General features: G+C 43.9%; 1 protein-coding gene across 3 annotated transcripts in view; it reads left to right on the top strand.

The window, feature by feature from the left end:
* Positions 1-281: 281 nt before the first annotated feature.
* The window catches only part of LOC119371845 (protocadherin-like wing polarity protein stan), a 54,734-nt gene continuing 36,924 nt past the window's right edge, over positions 282-18,091 (top strand). Inside the window, exons 1-7 of one of the 3 annotated variants that reach the window (XM_037642309.2) lie at positions 282-4,081; positions 8,733-8,958; positions 10,770-10,969; positions 11,830-11,973; positions 14,113-14,287; positions 15,694-15,819; positions 16,591-16,762. In XM_037642309.2, coding sequence (XP_037498237.1) covers positions 845-4,081; positions 8,733-8,958; positions 10,770-10,969; positions 11,830-11,973; positions 14,113-14,287; positions 15,694-15,819; positions 16,591-16,762 — 4,280 coding nt within the window. In that variant the 5' untranslated portion in view covers positions 282-844. The remainder of the gene's footprint in view (positions 4,082-8,732; positions 8,959-10,769; positions 10,970-11,829; positions 11,974-14,112; positions 14,288-15,693; positions 15,820-16,590; positions 16,763-18,091) is intronic. The other 2 variants (XM_037642308.2, XM_037642307.2) reach the window with 2 other exon arrangements.

Genomic DNA, 18,091 nt, shown 5'->3' with positions numbered 1-18,091 from the left:
AGAGAAGACCCGCCACGAAAAAAAAAAAAGCAGGGCGCGGAGAAAGCCAAAAACATAATATTCTAGAAGCACGAAGTGCCCGCGAGCCGTACGTAATGACTTGTTTCCGGACAGCACGCGGTGAGGCCAGAGAATATGGTGAGGCAGGCAAGCAGGGCAACCGCAGCGCCGCGCAGACGCCTAGCGGCAGTCGCGCGAATTCGAGTCGCGCTGTCCGCGCGTCTGTTCGTGCGTGGCGCACTGAACCTGACTTGTGCTCCTTTTTCATTACACTTCTTTCTTTTATTTTCTCTCGCTCATTGCGAAGCCGGAGCTGCCGCGGCTGCTCCTCCTCCTCCGAGAAGTCGCCGCGGCGCGGCGATGGGAAAAGACCGGTTTTCGGACAATGAGGGCCGATGGGGCCACAGGGATCCTTCGAGATGTCGTTGCATTCCGTGCTCCGTGTGACTCGCCTGAAAGCGGCCCCTTGAAATGTGAGCAAAGTTTCGACAAGGCCGCGAACGCGTGCGATATGCCTCTGCGCGGTCACCACGCGCGCTTTGTTTCCCGGAGTGTGGCTTCACCCCAACGCCGATCGATGCAAGGTGTGTGCGTGCGCGCGGCGGTGGAGTGGAGCGGCCGCAGAAACCAGCGCAATAATTGATGCCAGCCGTCGTGGCCTCCTGTGGATACCACGCCATGTCGGCGGTGTTGTGCAGTCTTGGAAAAGTGTCCGATTTCGTAGCCTGTGACGCGATGGTGAACCCGTCGTCGTGCTCCGGAGACTCCGCGTTTGTTGTGGTTTCGGCGTGCGTGCTGTCATCGTCGTGGTCGCCGGCACCCGACGCCGCGGAGTTGTTGTGACATGGGCGAGGGGGTCGCGCCGTCGCCTCTGCGGCGACGGTCGCTGCTCTGCTTGGCGTGCTTCTTCACGGTCGCCGACTCTCTTGTGACCTCCGTCGGGCCCGCGGATAACCGGCGCGGCTTCGCGGTCTTCCGCGCCGCGCTTCTTCAGCCCCCCGACGAACCGCCGCCGTGGACTTACGACCTCCGCGTGGCGGACTCCGATCTATTCGACGTCGACCGTCACAGCGGAGCCGTCACGTTGCAAGACTCGGTGCAGTGCGGATCTCTCTTGCAGAACCCAGTACCAGTGACAGTGCGCGCTAGACGTCCGTGTTGTTCGACCGAGTGGACGACGTGGGTGCGATTCTCGGAGTGCGAAGTCACCGACGACGTCTCGCCGGACGCCTCGGATGCAGTGCGCGTGACGCTACATCAGCTACAAGAGGCGTGCTTCGTGCGAAGCGAACCGATCGTAAGATTGGCGAGCCTTCTGCCCCGCTTCGGGAACTGCAGCCTTACGTACGGATACTCGCCACCAACTCGATGTTGTGCCATAGAAAGGGTAGCCGGGGATCTGGTAGCCCACGCGGATTTCTGCGGTCCCGTGGGAGACTCTCTCACGACGAGATTGACGTCGCCCTGTGAAAACTCCAGCTATGACTTGGTTGTTGCCTTCGGGCGCCATCGAAGCAGGCGTCACGCGCTCCATTTCGAGAGGAACCTCTACATTGCTTCAGTTCCAGAAGGGAAAGATCGTGGCTATGTAGTAGAAACCATGACAGCCTCAGCCAGTGGGTCATCGCCATCCGACTTGTCATACTCACTTCATGCTGTCCTTGATGCGAGAAGTCAAGCGATGTTCAACATTGATCCTCTGTCAGGTGTCGTGACGACTACTGCAATCCTGGACAGGGAGTTCATGGACGTTCACTATTTAAGGGTGATCGCCATTGATGGCAGTTCGCACCCAACGGCAACTGCCAGTAGCACTTTGCAGGTGAACGTTCTTGACGAGAATGACCACGCTCCTATGTTTGAGCAATCGACTTATGAAACCTCAATCCGGGAGTCTGTTCCAATAGGCTACACTGTCGTCACAGTCAGGGCAACAGATCAGGACTCGGGTTCAAATGCCAATATTGATTACTCGATTGTTAATCCGGATGGCATGAATAGTGCGTTTGGAATAGACTCGAAGAGTGGCATCATCACAACGCAGACATCACTTGACAGGGAATTAATATCTTTCTATTCACTCATAGTTCAGGCGAGCGACTCTGGTCCTGTCACTGATCGGAAATCAGCGTCGACAACTGTTGAAATTACCGTACTCGATGACAATGACAATTACCCTCAGTTCTCGGAACGTTCGTATTCGGTCAAGGTGTCGGAAGACATCAACTGGTTAAATCACCCTGAAATTGCGAAAATTCGTGCTGTAGATGCGGATGAAGGTGCTAATGCTGCTTTAAGGTACAGTCTTATTGGTGGCAATACACAAGGCCACTTTGCTATGGACAGCTTCACGGGATCAGTGACTGTTCTGTCGCCCTTAGATTATGAGTCGGCACGCAGCTATCGCCTCGTAGTACGGGTTCAGGATGGCGGGACGCCTTCTCGGTCCAATACTACTCAGCTACTGGTGAATGTACTGGATATTAATGACAACGATCCAAAGTTCTACACCTCCCTCTTTCACGAAACAGTTCCCGAAAATGTACCGATTAGTCACAGCATAGTAAGGGTCCAAGCGTATGATGCAGATGATGGGCCAAATGCCGAGATCTCCTACACCTTGTCTTCTGCTGAGCATGCAGACTTGCCCATGAGAATTGACGATATCACCGGCTGGATTGTGACGACGCGGGAGCTCGACCGAGAGGAAAGTGCCAACTACAACTTCCAAGTGATTGCCCGGGACCATGGCTCTCCTGCACGATCGGCCACGGCCACCATTCTTCTGCGAGTGCAGGACGTGAATGACAACGATCCAGTGTTTGAGCCACGCGTCTACGAAGCCACGGTCTCCGAGGCTGATCCTCCTGGTACTCCCGTAGTGAGCGTGACGGCCACTGACAGGGATGAAAATTCTCGCCTTGTCTATCACATCACAAGCGGAAACACAAGGGATCGCTTTAGCATCGTCAGCCACAACAGGCAGGCCGTGGTGTCCATAGCGCAACCCCTTGACTACAAGTTGGAGAAGAGGTTTGTCCTGACAATCAGTGCGACTGACTCCGGTGGTCGGTCGGACACTGCCACAATCTACCTCAACGTGAGCGACGCAAACACGCATCGACCAATTTTCGAGCGAACTCCGTACACTGCTACGGTTCCAGAAGACGTGCCAGTGGGAACGACTGTCCTCGTAGTTGAAGCGCACGATGGCGACGTCGGTCGAAACGCACTCATCACGTACACAATGGAGGAAGACGTCCCGGAATTTCGAATCGACTCAACAACGGGTGCCATCGTGACCGCGAAACCTCTTGACAGAGAAAAGACCAGCGGCTATACACTGGTTGTCATGGCCCAGGACAATGGGAATCCGCCACTGTCTGACACAACAAACGTCGAACTTGAAGTTGCAGACGTCAACGACAATGCACCCACGTTTCCCACAGCTGGCTACACTAGCACGGTTAGTGAAGACGCTCTCATCGGAACGAGTGTTGTTCACATCTCGGCTACGGACAGCGATCTCGGCCTGAACGGGCAGATTCGTTACACTTTTCTCGGAGGGAACGACGGAAGCGGTGCCTTTGGAGTTGATCCAACGTCAGGTATCATCCGGACAAACAGGGTGCTCGATCGTGAGACATTGGCCGTGTATCACCTCGTTGCATTTGCCGTCGACCGTGGGTCACCATCTCTTTCGGCCTCCGTGCCCGTGACTGTTTACATAGAAGACGTCAATGACAGTCCTCCGCGTTTTTCGGCTGACCGAATCCGGTTGTTTGTTCCAGAAAACAGCCCGATAGGCTCCGTTGCGGGCGAGATAGAAGCGCATGACCCGGACGAAGGACCAAATGCAGTCATCCAGTATGCCATTGTTGGTGGCCCCGATGCAGATGCGTTCTCATTGGTGGCCAGACCAGGAGAGCCAGCTGAGATTGTTACCAGGACGGACCTTGACTATGAGTCTACGCACAAGAAGTACACCCTGATAGTGAGAGCGTCGTCCCCACCACTCCGAAATGATGTCGAAGTCGAAGTGTGGGTCTCGGATGTCAATGACAATGCTCCTGTTCTTAAGGTAAGTTCGTTGAACCTTTCCTTAGTGCTGAGATAAGCTGACGTAATTATGTATAAGTCTGCCAGAAACACTGTCATTCACTGGACAGTATATTTGACTTTGACCCAACTTTTATATTAGTTGATCAAATATACCAACCGTTACTACTATTACACAATCTACTGCTGTCATTGTGTGTTAATGAGGGGTACCCATTGACTGCCTATTTCTTCATCGCACGTAATTGATGTTCCAAGCCCAAATGAGTTAGTGCAAATGTTCTTAAAAAATGAATTTGGTCCAACATGACTGGTTCCATCTGTGTAGTTGTTTCTTACATAGCTCTTGCCTGTGCTAAAATTGTGCTATTTCTTATTGACAGTTTATGCTAATGTGTCATATTCAGTACACTTGACCAATCGTTGCATTACATTGACAGACTATGTCACATTTCTTCTTCAAAGTTTTCGCCAATGTGCCTTGTAAAATGGTATGCAAGCCCACGATGCAACAGAGGCAATGCCAATGACAGGCCTACATCATGTAGAAGTAATTCTGATGTCAAGTGCACTCTTAATGAAAAAAGTGGTGCTAAAAGACGCAGACAAGCAAAGAAAACAATGAAGTATGGTTGCTGACTTGCAACTGTTTTATTTCGAACCGAGCAGAATAAGTAGAAAACTACAGAAAAAAGAAAAAATAAGATAACCATCTCACACGTATCTCACATTTTTCTGCTTATTCTGTTGGCATACTGTAACAAGCTGTTAGGGGGCTAGTGTAAAAGTGTGCACCATTCCATTAGTCCTACTGAGCTAAATAGGTGCAGTGCTTATGGAATGAAACCAGACATCAAAACCTTAAAGGGGCCCTGCAACACTTTTCCAAGTAGCCATGGAATGGCTTCACTTAAAGGAGCTTATTGCCTCACGAATCGACCACCGCAAAAGTTTTTAGAATCCGTCCAGTACGATTGGAGTTACAAGATTTGTCGCATGCTGTAATTGCTTTCTCTCTCCTCTCATCCTGACGAAAGCGCCGGAAGCTAAGCAGGGAGGGGCGACATGGGGGAAGAAAGTACGTCACGCGCGCCTCGTTCCCTTGAGCACTTTTTCTTTTTTTTTCCTCAAACGCGTGGCGTACTTTCAGTGCGATCACGCAAGCGGGCAAGTGGCGACCTCCCGCGGCGGCTGCAGTAAATACCGAGCGTGCCATGTTTAAATCAGCCAATGGCGTGGAACTTGAGTCAATGACGCAGCGATATTAAGTACCAAATAGCATCATTTGTCGAGAGAAGGGGAAGCGATTTTTAGCTGACTTTGAGAATTTATTGTAAATTCCAGACCGTGTGCTGTGCTATAACTTTCGGCTCGCGTGTTCTCGGGAGCCTCGACTACCGATCGGCAGCGCTCTTCTGACCATACTGAAAAGTGTTGCAGGGCTTTTTTAAGTGTAACAACCGTTTTGGGCAGATTGCTCGAGATAATCATGCCACGTCACTACAGTTTTAGTTGCTAAAGGTGATGTGGGCTCTGTTGTAAGTGTTGGCACACAAACTAAAGACTGGAAACGAAAGCATGTGCGTTACTTATCCTTAAATTGACATTTGATTCCATGAGCCCTGTGCTTCTAATATACTCTTGTAACTTAGGTATATACCAACTTTTTCCCCCAAACACTCAAAAACTAATGGATTTGAGCTAGAATCTGGAAAATGCGGTAATTTCTATTTTATTCAGGTCATCGCTCTAACGGACAGACTGTATACTGGAGTTACAGTGGCCACTTTTTTACAACTGTGTGCAGCTGCTGTAAATGTGTCTGCCACTATTTAAATGTAAATTTAATGTAAAATGCATTGTGTATAACTTAAGTTCTTATGTTAGGATTTCATTAAGAACTGTAAGATAACTTCTACTGAGATATCGAACTAAAAGTAATTAGTGTTATGGGTTGGTGCATTGTTTTTTTCTTTTGACATCAAAAATTGTGGTACAGATTTATTGATATTCCAGTTTTCAAAATGATTTATTCAGAACTCTAATAAATACTCTATGACAAATCACTCACTTCTAATCTTTAATCTAGGTCTTGAACAGGTGGACATTACTCGCACTATAAATTGATATGCATAATCTACTAATTAACCAAGTTTACCCATGCCACGTTTTAGCTAATTGCTTTATGGTAGAATTTTACAAATAGTAGCCAGGGAGTTCACAAGTCACGTCCAAATTCTCTGCATAACTGCAGCTTCCAGATATGTGCACCTGAAGTGCATATATCTTGCAGCTGCAGTTGTCCCGCAGCGCGCATTAAGATCTTTTGTCAGAAAAGCAACCGGAATGCTGTGAATTTCATCACAGGTGTGACTATGCTTATCTCATTACTGCTGATTCTAGATTCAAGTTATGGTGCAATCATGTGTTGTTCGAGAACTCGTCAGCTTCATTTCATAAATTGCAGTATGTGCCATAAAGCAACTAACTGTAAAATGGAAAAGCGGTCATCACTTTTTTGTAACACGAAACTATGAACGGTCGGATCACAATATTTTACTTTCACGGATCATTCTCCATCTCGCTGTCTTCTTCTGAATTGATTTGCTGGATGACTAAGTAATTAGTTGAAACTTTATTATTAAACCTCTGAATTAGTAAGTCGTGCATTTTATTTTCTTGTGATAGTGATGCCTGCCTTTTTGAGCAGTGCAGCTGAAAGATCCAAATGGTGCTATGTGCCACTTGCACAAACATATCAAACAATGCTTTTTAGGTATGGCTGGGACGAGGCGCGCTGTGTGCTTTTTTTTTTTCTTTTAAGAGCGGAGCTGTTTAAACTTTTCATTCCGCGTCCGGCATTCGCAAAACTCAGTGGGTATGTGCGAAGCAGCAGCTCCTAGCATAGCCATCGATGCCTAGTGATGGCCAATCGATAAGCAATCATAATCGATGATCGATCAATAACCAATAAATTTTAGCAAATGGGTGGATGTGCTTAGCATGACCCAAATACATGGCGAAAGCCTAGTGATAGCCAATCGATAACCAATCAATAGCTAATTGATAATCGATTATTAACTAACAAATTCTAGAAAACGCTTGGATGACCTTAGCCTGACCAAAATGCATGACCGATACCTTGTGACAACCAATTGATAGTCAATCAATAGCTAATCGATAATCGATCAATAACCAGTACATTATAGAATATGCTTAAATGAGCTTAGCCTGACATAAAATATGCATAACCGATACATTGTGACAAACAATCGATAGCCAATGAATAATTGATCAATACCTCATAAATTCTAGAAAATGCTTGGTCGTGCTTACCCTAGCCGTACATACAATGTGCCATGAAGGAAAGGGATGAAAAAGATAGAAAGACAGAGAAAGCAATAGACACAGATAGAAAGAGATAGAAAGAAACAGACACAAAAAAAGAGATAGAAAAAGGAGAGGGCATGCATAGCCATGTATATTGCAGTATAGCAAGGAGTGGGAAAGGGAAGGGAGGGTGAGGAGGAGGGAAACGTCACCAGCACTGCTGCTTCCACAGCACCACTGTTGTGTAGCTGCCCCATTTTTTTGCTTTCTTTACTTTTTTTTGGTTGCCATGGTATCCTGATTCACTTATCATTTTCATGTTTTTCGCTTATTGATTCTTTATTATTCATGATATCCGTCAGTACTTGCTGAGCTCACTGAATATCCAATTCATCGATGTTTTCGTGTGCTTCTTTCGTTTGCTAAATCTTCTAACGTACCACTTGCAACTGCTTGTTGTCATGTTTTTAGCATTTGTAAAATGAATACAGGGTGCTTGTGTTTTGCCTTGTTCAACTCAAATTATTTATGTCCGTAGAAATGTTGAACAAGGTTCAAGATGCCTACTTGAACCTTGGTTGTTTGAATATATATCGTACCCCTTTCCTGCAAGAGCATCGAATGAGTGGTTAGCAGTGTGATCAAATAAATACCGTAAATAAAAGTAAAAAGTGACATATCCATTAATTTTGTAACCCGTAAGCAGCTGTGTGATCACTGAGTGCACTGACCACCATTTCTTTTTATGCCAAGCCTTCCGTATTAGTATCTTTTCCTTTTGAAAGGACACTAAAGAGAAAAATGATTTTTATGATATTAGGAAATTACTCTTTCATGATTCCGAAATCACTACACTTACTGCGAGAAGGTGCCTGGTAAGCAAGATAACGCGCAAAAAAGAAAGTGCAGGTGGCGACGCCACCTTGAAATCCCCACACCGAATGTTGTGACGTCATGTATTTTGACGGCATCTGCTAGGTCCCACCTAGTTCCTAATCAGTAATGAGTACATTGTCCTCTGAGAGGGGGCTATAGATTTAACATGCCAAGTTTCAGGAAATGTCGTTGGGCCAGTGTTGCCAAAATTTAAAAAATACTCTTTGAAATCTGTGACATCACAGGCAGGGATTTCGGCATGAAATTTAAAAATGAATCTTTGACCTTGATTTTCTCCTCTAGTAATAAACCTATGATGCTGAAATTAACGATACTGTAGTTCTTGGAGTACAATTTATCAATCTAAACAGATTCATTGTTTCACTTTAGTGTTCATTTAATGCAAATGTGTTTTATTTCAAGAATACATAGGAGCACTGATTGTGTCATTCTTGCATTGTCTGCAGGACTTCAGCATCGTGTTCAACAACTATCAACATCACTTTCCTGTGGGCTCGATCGGACGTGTGCCGGCATGGGACGCCGATGTCGCCGACCAACTGCGATATCGCTTTGTCTCTGGCAACAATGCCAACCTTCTCATGCTTAACGAAACATCTGGGGACATACGACTCAGCCCGAGCCTCAACTCTAATGTGCACATCAATGCCGACATGGAAGTCAGCGTGTTTGGTGAGTCCCGGTCATGTGTGTCAAAGCACCAAATTTAGATTGGTATACAGTCGAATTTCGTTATAACGAAGTAACATGGAGACCATAAATTATTCCGTTATATCCGATATTCTTTGTGACAGTGGCGATAGAAATCGGCATTAACAAATCGGCAATCTGGCTCGCGCGATAATCCTAGATACCAAAATGAATTATGCTAGGCTTTAAACCCACTATAAACAAGGTAATCATTACCCAGCTGTCTCCTTGTGGCATTCCAAACTAAACAGAGTGAAACATGAGAAGGTGAAATTACAGAACAAAGTTTGTTTGACCAAACAGACCTGCGTTCACATTTATTTCAAGAATGATGGGACCAAGTTTTTAACCAAATTTTTAATTTCACGACCACATATTTTTAAAAAATGGGGTTGTGAATTGTCTTTGAATAATTATTTTGCTTTTTGTACTACCTTTTGAGTTTTGAGCCTCGCATAAACCAAATATTTCTTTGTTACAGCCGGCATCACGGTGGCCCTCGCGTTTTGGTTTCGCTATAAATATAATAAATGTCTTTGAAATAAAGCATGGCCAACCAAAGTTTGTATTTAGTTTGGTGTAACCGATAATTCGCAGTATCAGTGTTCATTATAACGAGGTTCCGCTGTAGTGTAATCCGCTGACAACAGTGTCAAGTTAATGGAAAAATTTGACCATTAACATGTAATGTCAGATCTATGCTGTTGTAGTACACACACAAGTGTACGACCAAGCAAAGCCCAACACCTCAATGGGTAGCCATCATAATGGCAGTAAATTGGGCTAGTTGGTTGTTCATGATTGTAAAATAACAGCGCAAAAAACGACCGACGAACACACAGAGACAGAGGCACAGAGAGTTGGAAGTCAGCGCCCGTTTGTCCCTGTGTGTTCGTCTGTCGTTTTTGGCACTGTTATTTTACGAGCCATCATAAGTGGTTCGCATTCTAGGGTTATCAACAACTTACATGTCACATAATCTGAAAAACACATTTTTCGTGACATGGCAATGAAGCCTGGCACCCAGATTTCCAGCCTGTTGTACATGCAGATTTGTGGTTGTCATATTTACAGGTTTTTCACAGAATGCATGCCCCATGAATTTTCAATGCCAACTGTGTTCTAAATACCAATACCCTGTCATCACTAAAAGTTTAAGTAAGCTCAACTGCAGTTTAATCACATTCATTATTATGTGCAGTGTGATTTAAAGGGAACGTGAGAGCATAATGCACTTGTGTGAAGCTCTGTGAAATGTGAGGTGCAGCTTTAAGTGCTTCTTGCCATTTATCACACAAACTACAACTTCTCTTTTCTTTTTAGGACTGACATTATAATTATACCATCGTTCATGTAAACTTTTATGTTATTTCACGACTTGCTCAGTGATTTTCAGTTGGATCCAGTTGGCATACTGAGCCCCATCAGAACTATTCTTAATGCCAAGTGGTCCCAGAATACTTAACTACTCTGAATGATCTTAAGTTAGGTTAGGTTAGACGTGGAGCCAATTGGAACTCGCCTAATACCAGTTGGATCTGCACTGTTGGATCTGCATTGGAACCATTTGAACACAGCAAGGTTTTAGGCAAACATAACCAGACTTAATGGTCTCGTTTATATTTATATATACTGGTGCTGGGTCCTCTGTAAGCATCTGTACGGTATATTGACAAGTGCTTCCACGGCTATCCACACCTGAAGCACCTGTGTTCTGAGTTCACATGTTTGCTATAGTAGTGCACTGCAAATAGCAAATGTGGCATCAAGCGCTCGTTTCTATTTCCTACCAGATGGCATCAACGAGGTGTCGGCAATGTGCCACCTCTCAGTGAGGCTAGTTTCGGAGGCCATGTTGTTCAACAGCGTCACCGTGCGTCTGGGCGGGATCACCAAGGAACAGTTTCTCTCGCCGCTGTACGACCAGTTTGTCAGTGGTCTCGCTGCCATCGTGCCTTGTGCCAAGGAGAATGTCTTCATATTTAGCGTTCAGGTAAGGCCTGCGATGCTTCAAGCTACAAGTACAAAATACGGGGAGTTGTTCGAAGGGCTTGTTTCATTGTCAGGCACAAGTAATTAAGCCAACAGACGTTTAAGCCAGGGAAAGCGCAGGGGGCGTTATATGTTGTTTTTAACTCTAGTGTAATGATTTTTTACCTAAATTGAAAATAATTAAAGTGGATGAAAAATCACCCTTTCCGTTGGTGGATTCAGATCCATCCGACGGAAAGGGTGATTTTTCATCCACTTTAATTCCTTTCAATTTAGGTAAAATATCATTACACTTAGAGTTAAAAACAACAACATATAATGACAACTGTTAACAATTATACAGCATATCAAAGCTTTCTGTTCAAAATATGGCTGTTCAATCAAAATGTACCAATGATATGGACTGAAAAATCGGACACATTGGCTCAGATCTTTGACGTCACACTCACCACTAATGTGTGTTTCTTTTTTCTTTATTAGTAAAAAAAAAACTTGTTCCTTTCACTACCTTCAGTATTAGTGAATGTTGACTATTTTATTCAGATAAGGTGATGTTTGGCTGAAGTTAATCGGGATTTGTGTTCATAATCTTTTTTTCTATAACTATTTCACGACCTACATGACCATACTAACGTTGCGGCCTTTCCCTGTGCTTCTGAGAACAAGCATTTTTCACATGCTTTCCACACATATTTTTTTTTTATAATCGGTGCTTCCTTTATGGCAGCCTAGGTCCCACGAAAATGTTTTTTTTCCCCCCACTCAGCTTGCAAGGATTGGCCAGTCTTACTTGTGTCATTCATTCTTTTCATTTTGCTTCAAGTTGCATCGGGCGACTTATTGCTCTGCACCTAATTTCAGGACGATACGGACGTCGACACCACTGTTCTGAATGTGAGCTTCTCGGCGCTGAAGGGCACCGAGGACGACTACTTTCAACCACAGTACCTCCAGGAGAGAGTCTACCTCAACAGAGCCATACTTGCCAAACTCACTAATGTGCATGTAAGTTTTGTTGTTCCTTGCACTGTTTTTGTGATTACAATCGAAGCTCGGATACTAGAAATAACGAAATCAAGAAACATTATAAATTTGCATTGTTATATCGAATAACTCATTGTATCAAAGCGCAACTGACAGGGGTCAGCAAGGTCACTAATGTATGAAAGTGATCAGTGATATGAAATGAAAACTACCAGAAATACTACACTTTAGTGGTTCTTCTGGGTGTGAACTCATTTACTGCGACAGCAGCAACTCACAGGAAATATACTGCCATTTTTTTTTTCGCAAACATCGTCTGTGTACTAAGCGCAAAACGTCATATCGAGATCACTGTCGCAGCCTCTGAACTATACCTAGACAATATAACAAATGACTGGATACAGTGAAATGTCTAAACTGCCTGTTGAAAACATGGCGAGATATTTATGTATGCTTATAATGAACACTGTATATAATGGATGTGTTTGTATGTTGGGTGGTGGCCATAGGTCGGCAAAAAATGTGGAGCTCACTCAGACTCACTCATGAAATATATTTTGCCCTTAGAGCTCACTCGGACTCAGACTCGCGAAATTTTTCCTCAACCGGACTCACTCGGACTCAGACTCACTGAAAAGTTTTTCAGTCGGACTCACTCGGACTCAAACTCACGAAATTATTACTCACTGGGACTCACTCAGACTCAGACTCACGGCTTTGTCTGAGTCTGAGTGAGTCTGAGTGAGCCGACTCATGAGTCTGTTAGCGTATAATTGGTTTTATCGACTATGGCGTCAATGCTTTTTCACTCCAATATCTCGCATAATTGGTGCTCTACTTGGCGCCTTTTGATGTCGTACCTTCAAATATGAGTTATCCGTGGTTGCAATACAGTAAGGACATTTTTATTTAAAGGGATGACTCAGACGAAATATTTTTATCAAGAACTTCCTGTGAAAGAGTTTTCGGGGGCAGGTCATGGCACCCCCCACCTCTGTAACTCACGCCTCTGATCAATAAATATTGAGCTGGCGTATGAACTCTAGGGCTTTCAAGGATGCGTGAGTCGATGGGACTATAAACGTGAGCTGACATATGGCTGATAATATTGCTGAAGAGGTGCAGATAGAACGAGTGGTCGGCAAAAAGGTGTGGAGCTCACTCACACTCACTCATGAAATATATTTTGCCCTTGGAGCTCACTCGGACTCAGACTCACGAAAATTTTCCTCAACCGGACTCACTCGGACTCAGGCTCACTGAAAATTTTCTCAGCCGGACTCACTCGGACTCAAACTCACGAAATTATTACTCACCCGGACTCACTCAGACTCAGACTCAGAGCTCGATCTGAGTCTGAGTGAGTCTGAGTGAGTCGACTCATGAGTGAGTTTGCCGACCTATGGTGGTGGCTGTCAAAATAAGTTTCAACTTGCACACGCTCCAACTCCGCCACTCTCAAAGTATGTGAGGTGCAAATACTGTGGGCATTTATTAGGCACTTCTTTATCACCTGTACATGATCAACATTGCACGGGGTTCTTCGCCACATGTCCAGGCCGTATTAAAGGCATATTCACTGCTACATCACAATACGCCTTTTTTGCTATGCACGCAGCGCTCTTCTTGTAACATAGTCCTCCTCCACTGCAGTGTTGCCTGTTGTAGCCTCCTTAACAGTACATGCATAAGCTGCCAGCATGTATCAATCTCAATGTGGCAGGAATAAAAACCCTGCATGAATTAGGTTGCAGTACTAGAAAAACACGCTGCCTAAATTCTGTCGTGGGATTGTCAAACTTTACTCAGCATTTTGAAAGCTTGGCCAACATTTTGCACCAAGCCTCTAAAGCTAAAGACAAGAAGCCGGATTCCACTTATAGGTAAGTGCATGAAGCACTGTCGAAAGCACTGCTGGGAACTGTTCGTGCAGCAGCCTTTTATCTATGATACCACCTTATGCATGGTAACCTTATGCATGGTAACCTTATGCATGGTAACCTGGGCAACATTGTTCACTGTGAGAACTACAATGCATCCTCATAGTGAACTATTGCAAACAGGTTTTTCTTCACTAACAACTTTCTGTCGTCATATGGAGGCGTCGCTCGGCATAAGGTGAGGCGATGTGTGGTAAGGTGCCGCTTGCCGTCATTACAGGTGCTGCCTTTTGACGACAACTTGTGTGTCCGTGAGCCCTGCATCAACTTCGAAGAATGCCTGTCTGTGCTCAAGTTTGGGAACGCGTCCTCGTTCATCGCATCAGACACAGTTCTTTTCCGGCCCATCTATCCTGTCAACACTTTTGCCTGCCGATGCCCTGTCGGCTTTACGGGTGGGTGTCGCTCATTGTTTTATCTTGCGAAAACAGCAGTAAAACAAGTTATATTTACAATATGTATTATATAGTGAGCAATTGGAGCTTTCATTTGCTAACTTATTGATGGAGAAAATGTCACGTATACGGAATGTTTGGCACTGTAGAAGTACTAGTAGTTGTAGTAGTAGTCATAGTAGTAGTAGTGATGGTGGTAGTTGTTGCCGTAGTTGTAGTGTAGTGGTATTAGCGGTCATATTGGCAATAATTGTCATTGTAGTTGTGGTATATAGTAGTAGTAGTAGTAGTAGTAGTAGTAGTAGTAGTAGTAATGGTAGTGATAGTAGTAGCAGTAGTGGTAGTAGTAGTAGGGGTGGTAGCAGCAGTATTAGCCAGAGTTGTGTTGTAGTTACTGGCATCACAGTTGTCCCACCTTCCTGTGGATACCTACATTATTTATCGCGGATAACGAAGGGGGAAAAGGGGCAGAGGAGTCATAATAAAGACATCGGAGAACAAAGAAAATGTTATATAGACATGAACTTCAGTGCATAGTAACACATTAGGGCACTAAATGTTACGATAATTAAATTCAGTAAATGGCTAAGTAGTACCGCAAAATAGTATTATCAAGCTGTTTAGATTTTCGTGCAAGTGAGACAAGGCACATTGACATCTGGAATGTAACCACACAATTCTTGCATTCACTCACGAATCGTTTCTGTAAAACTACTGAAGTAGCTTGTAATAATAAAAATATGACCGTATTTACTCCGTCATGATGGCTGGCAGTGATTTTAGAACGGGTACTCATTATGTTCTCTTGATAATTATGTCGATGGTGATCCTCATTATTTACTTGAACGAAAATTGTGCATTTCATGCTGCATTTATCTGTACAGACTTGGTGTATATAATTACATCTGTGTTGCTTGAATTTGTTGACTTTTATATGAATTTCTGGCTGTATTTTGACAGGCGTAACATTCACAAATAACTGTAGTACTGATTATCCTACGTACATTAAGAAAACTCACCTGCTCATGATATAAACACAAGCCCAACTACTATAGCCTATCTAATGACCTAGTTATAATTTTGGGACTTTAAGCTACACGAACCCTAGATCAATTTTAAAAACGCTTTCCTTCAATATGCATTCTTTGGTTCACAGCTCTTGAAATTGACTTTCTTTTTTGCTTGTGACCTTGCTTGTGCTGTTTGACACACTGTTTGATTCTATGGCTTTCAAAGCTTGTTCTGCAGCCATTGGCGGGACTTCTTAGGCTGGTAATGTAAGTTACTTATTTATTGGGCTGCAAGTTACTAATTTATTAGGCTGCAAGTTATTTATTAAGCTGTATGTCTTAAACTACCTTTTTCACTCTCACGTTCACTGCTACCTTTTTTGTGCTGTGTTTCAGGTATGAAAAGGAAGTATGACTGCGACATTGAGATCAACCTGTGTTATTCGAATCCTTGTGGCCAGAACGGGACATGCGTTCGACGGGAGTCCGGATACACATGCATCTGTCAAGAGGGTTTTGCAGGTAACAGATGGTCAACGAATGTCGTGACAATACAGTGGAAACCATAATATTATAAACCTCCCCTTTCTCACTATTTACACCCAGAATTTATACCAGGAAAAAAAAAAAGAATTGTCAGTCCTGAAGACAAGTGTTACCAACCATTTTAAAATATTCCCACAAACCTCTAGAAAATGCTTGGTTTCTTCTTACCTAAGTCCTAATATGTATTTTCCTAATGTCTATATGGGAAGGTAACAAGGCAATGTGTTTTGTGTTCATTTAAGTATACTAGTGAATAAAGCTTTCATGCCTCATGTACTTAGCAGCGTAATTGTAAACTCCTGTAATACCAAATATGTCTTGCAAACACACGCAAAAAAAACATTACTACCGCAACCTGAAGTTTCAGAAAGCCGTAGATGCTCTTGCAGAAAAATGTTTAAAAAGTTTGTGTTAAAGGCTCTTGTTCAAGCGATATGTTTAATATGAGTCATGTTACTTAATCATGAAGCAAAGTTAACAGGGCACTAAAATGCTATGACAAAGTCCCTGAAAATTTCCCATACTTGGGGACGAGGCACCATTACATGTTAATGCTTCTACAAGGCAGGCGTAGACTTACATGGTAATGATATGAATCTCTTCTTTTTCTGGTGCCAACCAGAAGGATATTAAAGATGTTAATTGCCTTAATTCTACGCAAAGGTCAACAAATTATAGTTTCATCTTAAGCCTTTGCTGTAGTTAAAACCACTGTAGATATCAGAGACTGCTTTGTTTCCCCGCTAGGAACCAACTGTGAGATCAAGATCAAGAGTTGCGGCCAAGAGTGCACCAACTGCACCGAGGATCCCCTGTGGACAAACAGCCAGTGCCAACTGAGAGCGCGCAGCTTCAACCGCGGCTCCTACGTCACGTTTCCGTCTCTGAGACAGCGCCACCGCATGCATTTGCGTCTAAGGTGTGTGCGAGCTTGCGTTGCCGACACCATTTGTAGATTTTAGCAGCGTAGCTGTTTAAGCTTTTCATTTGGCGGTTTCTTGTGACCAGAAAACTAAGCTGCACCTAACACGTGCAACGCAATGACTCGGCTGGCATGTGCTCTTTTCATTGTCTTCTTTATCTAAGAATTGACTTTAAATACACTTTGCTCCTGGTGACCTACATTTGAGAAATGAGGAGAGTTATAGCACATTTTTCTGTGTCGTCTAGTAATTTGGCAAGATAACAAGGGCTGTGGCCAGCGCACCATGATGACATGATAGATGTGCAGTGTAGGCATTTCTTCAATGTGTGTCTTCTGAAGAAAAAAAAAGAAGCACAGAACAGATAAACGGAAGAGAAAGGAGAGAGAGCAAGAAACAGACAGGATTCGAAAGAGAGAGAGAATCTTATTAAGATCATGCTAATTGGGATCATTGTAATTAAGATCGTGCTAGTTAAGACATTGCTAATTAAGACTGTGCTAATTAACATCTCTCTAGTGACGGCCTTGCTAATTAAGACCTTGATAATAATCTAGGGTGGGCACAAGCTCCGCTGTCAGTCCAGCCTTGCACCACTAGTGCAAGCATCCCACATTTTTCTCTTTAGATTTTGGAGGATTGTCTAGTAGCTTTATTGTTGGATGTGTTACACATGTGCAAATATACGCCAATGTACAGCAGAATCCCTCTAATACATTTTTCACAGGACTACAAAAAAAAAGTGCTACAGCTGGGAAACATAACACGAACACGTGGTCAAAATTGGAAAAAAAAGGCTGTTAAATAATAAAACCGATGCACTGCACACAGCTCTACCTCAGAAAAATTTATTCATCAGTTTGAGGCTTAAAAGAAGTCCTTGACGGAAGTCTGGCGTTTCTTTCGCATCTCTGCCAGAACAAGACCCTTTTCTAGCCTTTGCATGAACTTGTGGCTGTCCACATCACCAAACTCATTGACGTATCTCCTCGGCGCATCGAGCACAGCGACAGTTCGTGGTGTATCAGGCAGGAATCTTGCAGGAATGGTGTGCAAAAAGGGGATTCTAATACATCAGTCTCTATGGATTTCTAGCTGGGACGGCAGAAACATTATACACGAGAAAATGTATAAGTGCCGAACGTATAAGCAGGGTTCTGCTGTACCAGGAGATGCAAGTAGCAGTACTAAAGTGACTTCTTCCGACACTGCACTGAACCGAGCTGTGGGAGACAATTTTGCTGTGAGTGAATGTATACTCAAACCTCGATATACCGAACGCGGATATAACGAATTACCGGTTATAACGAAATAAATGAAAAATG

Source organism: Rhipicephalus sanguineus, chromosome 10 (assembly GCF_013339695.2).
Source record: "Rhipicephalus sanguineus isolate Rsan-2018 chromosome 10, BIME_Rsan_1.4, whole genome shotgun sequence".
Classification (NCBI taxonomy): Eukaryota; Metazoa; Arthropoda; class Arachnida; order Ixodida; family Ixodidae; genus Rhipicephalus; species Rhipicephalus sanguineus.
The sequence above is the reverse complement of the archived record's forward strand: the minus strand, read 5'-3'. Positions and strand labels throughout refer to the sequence as shown.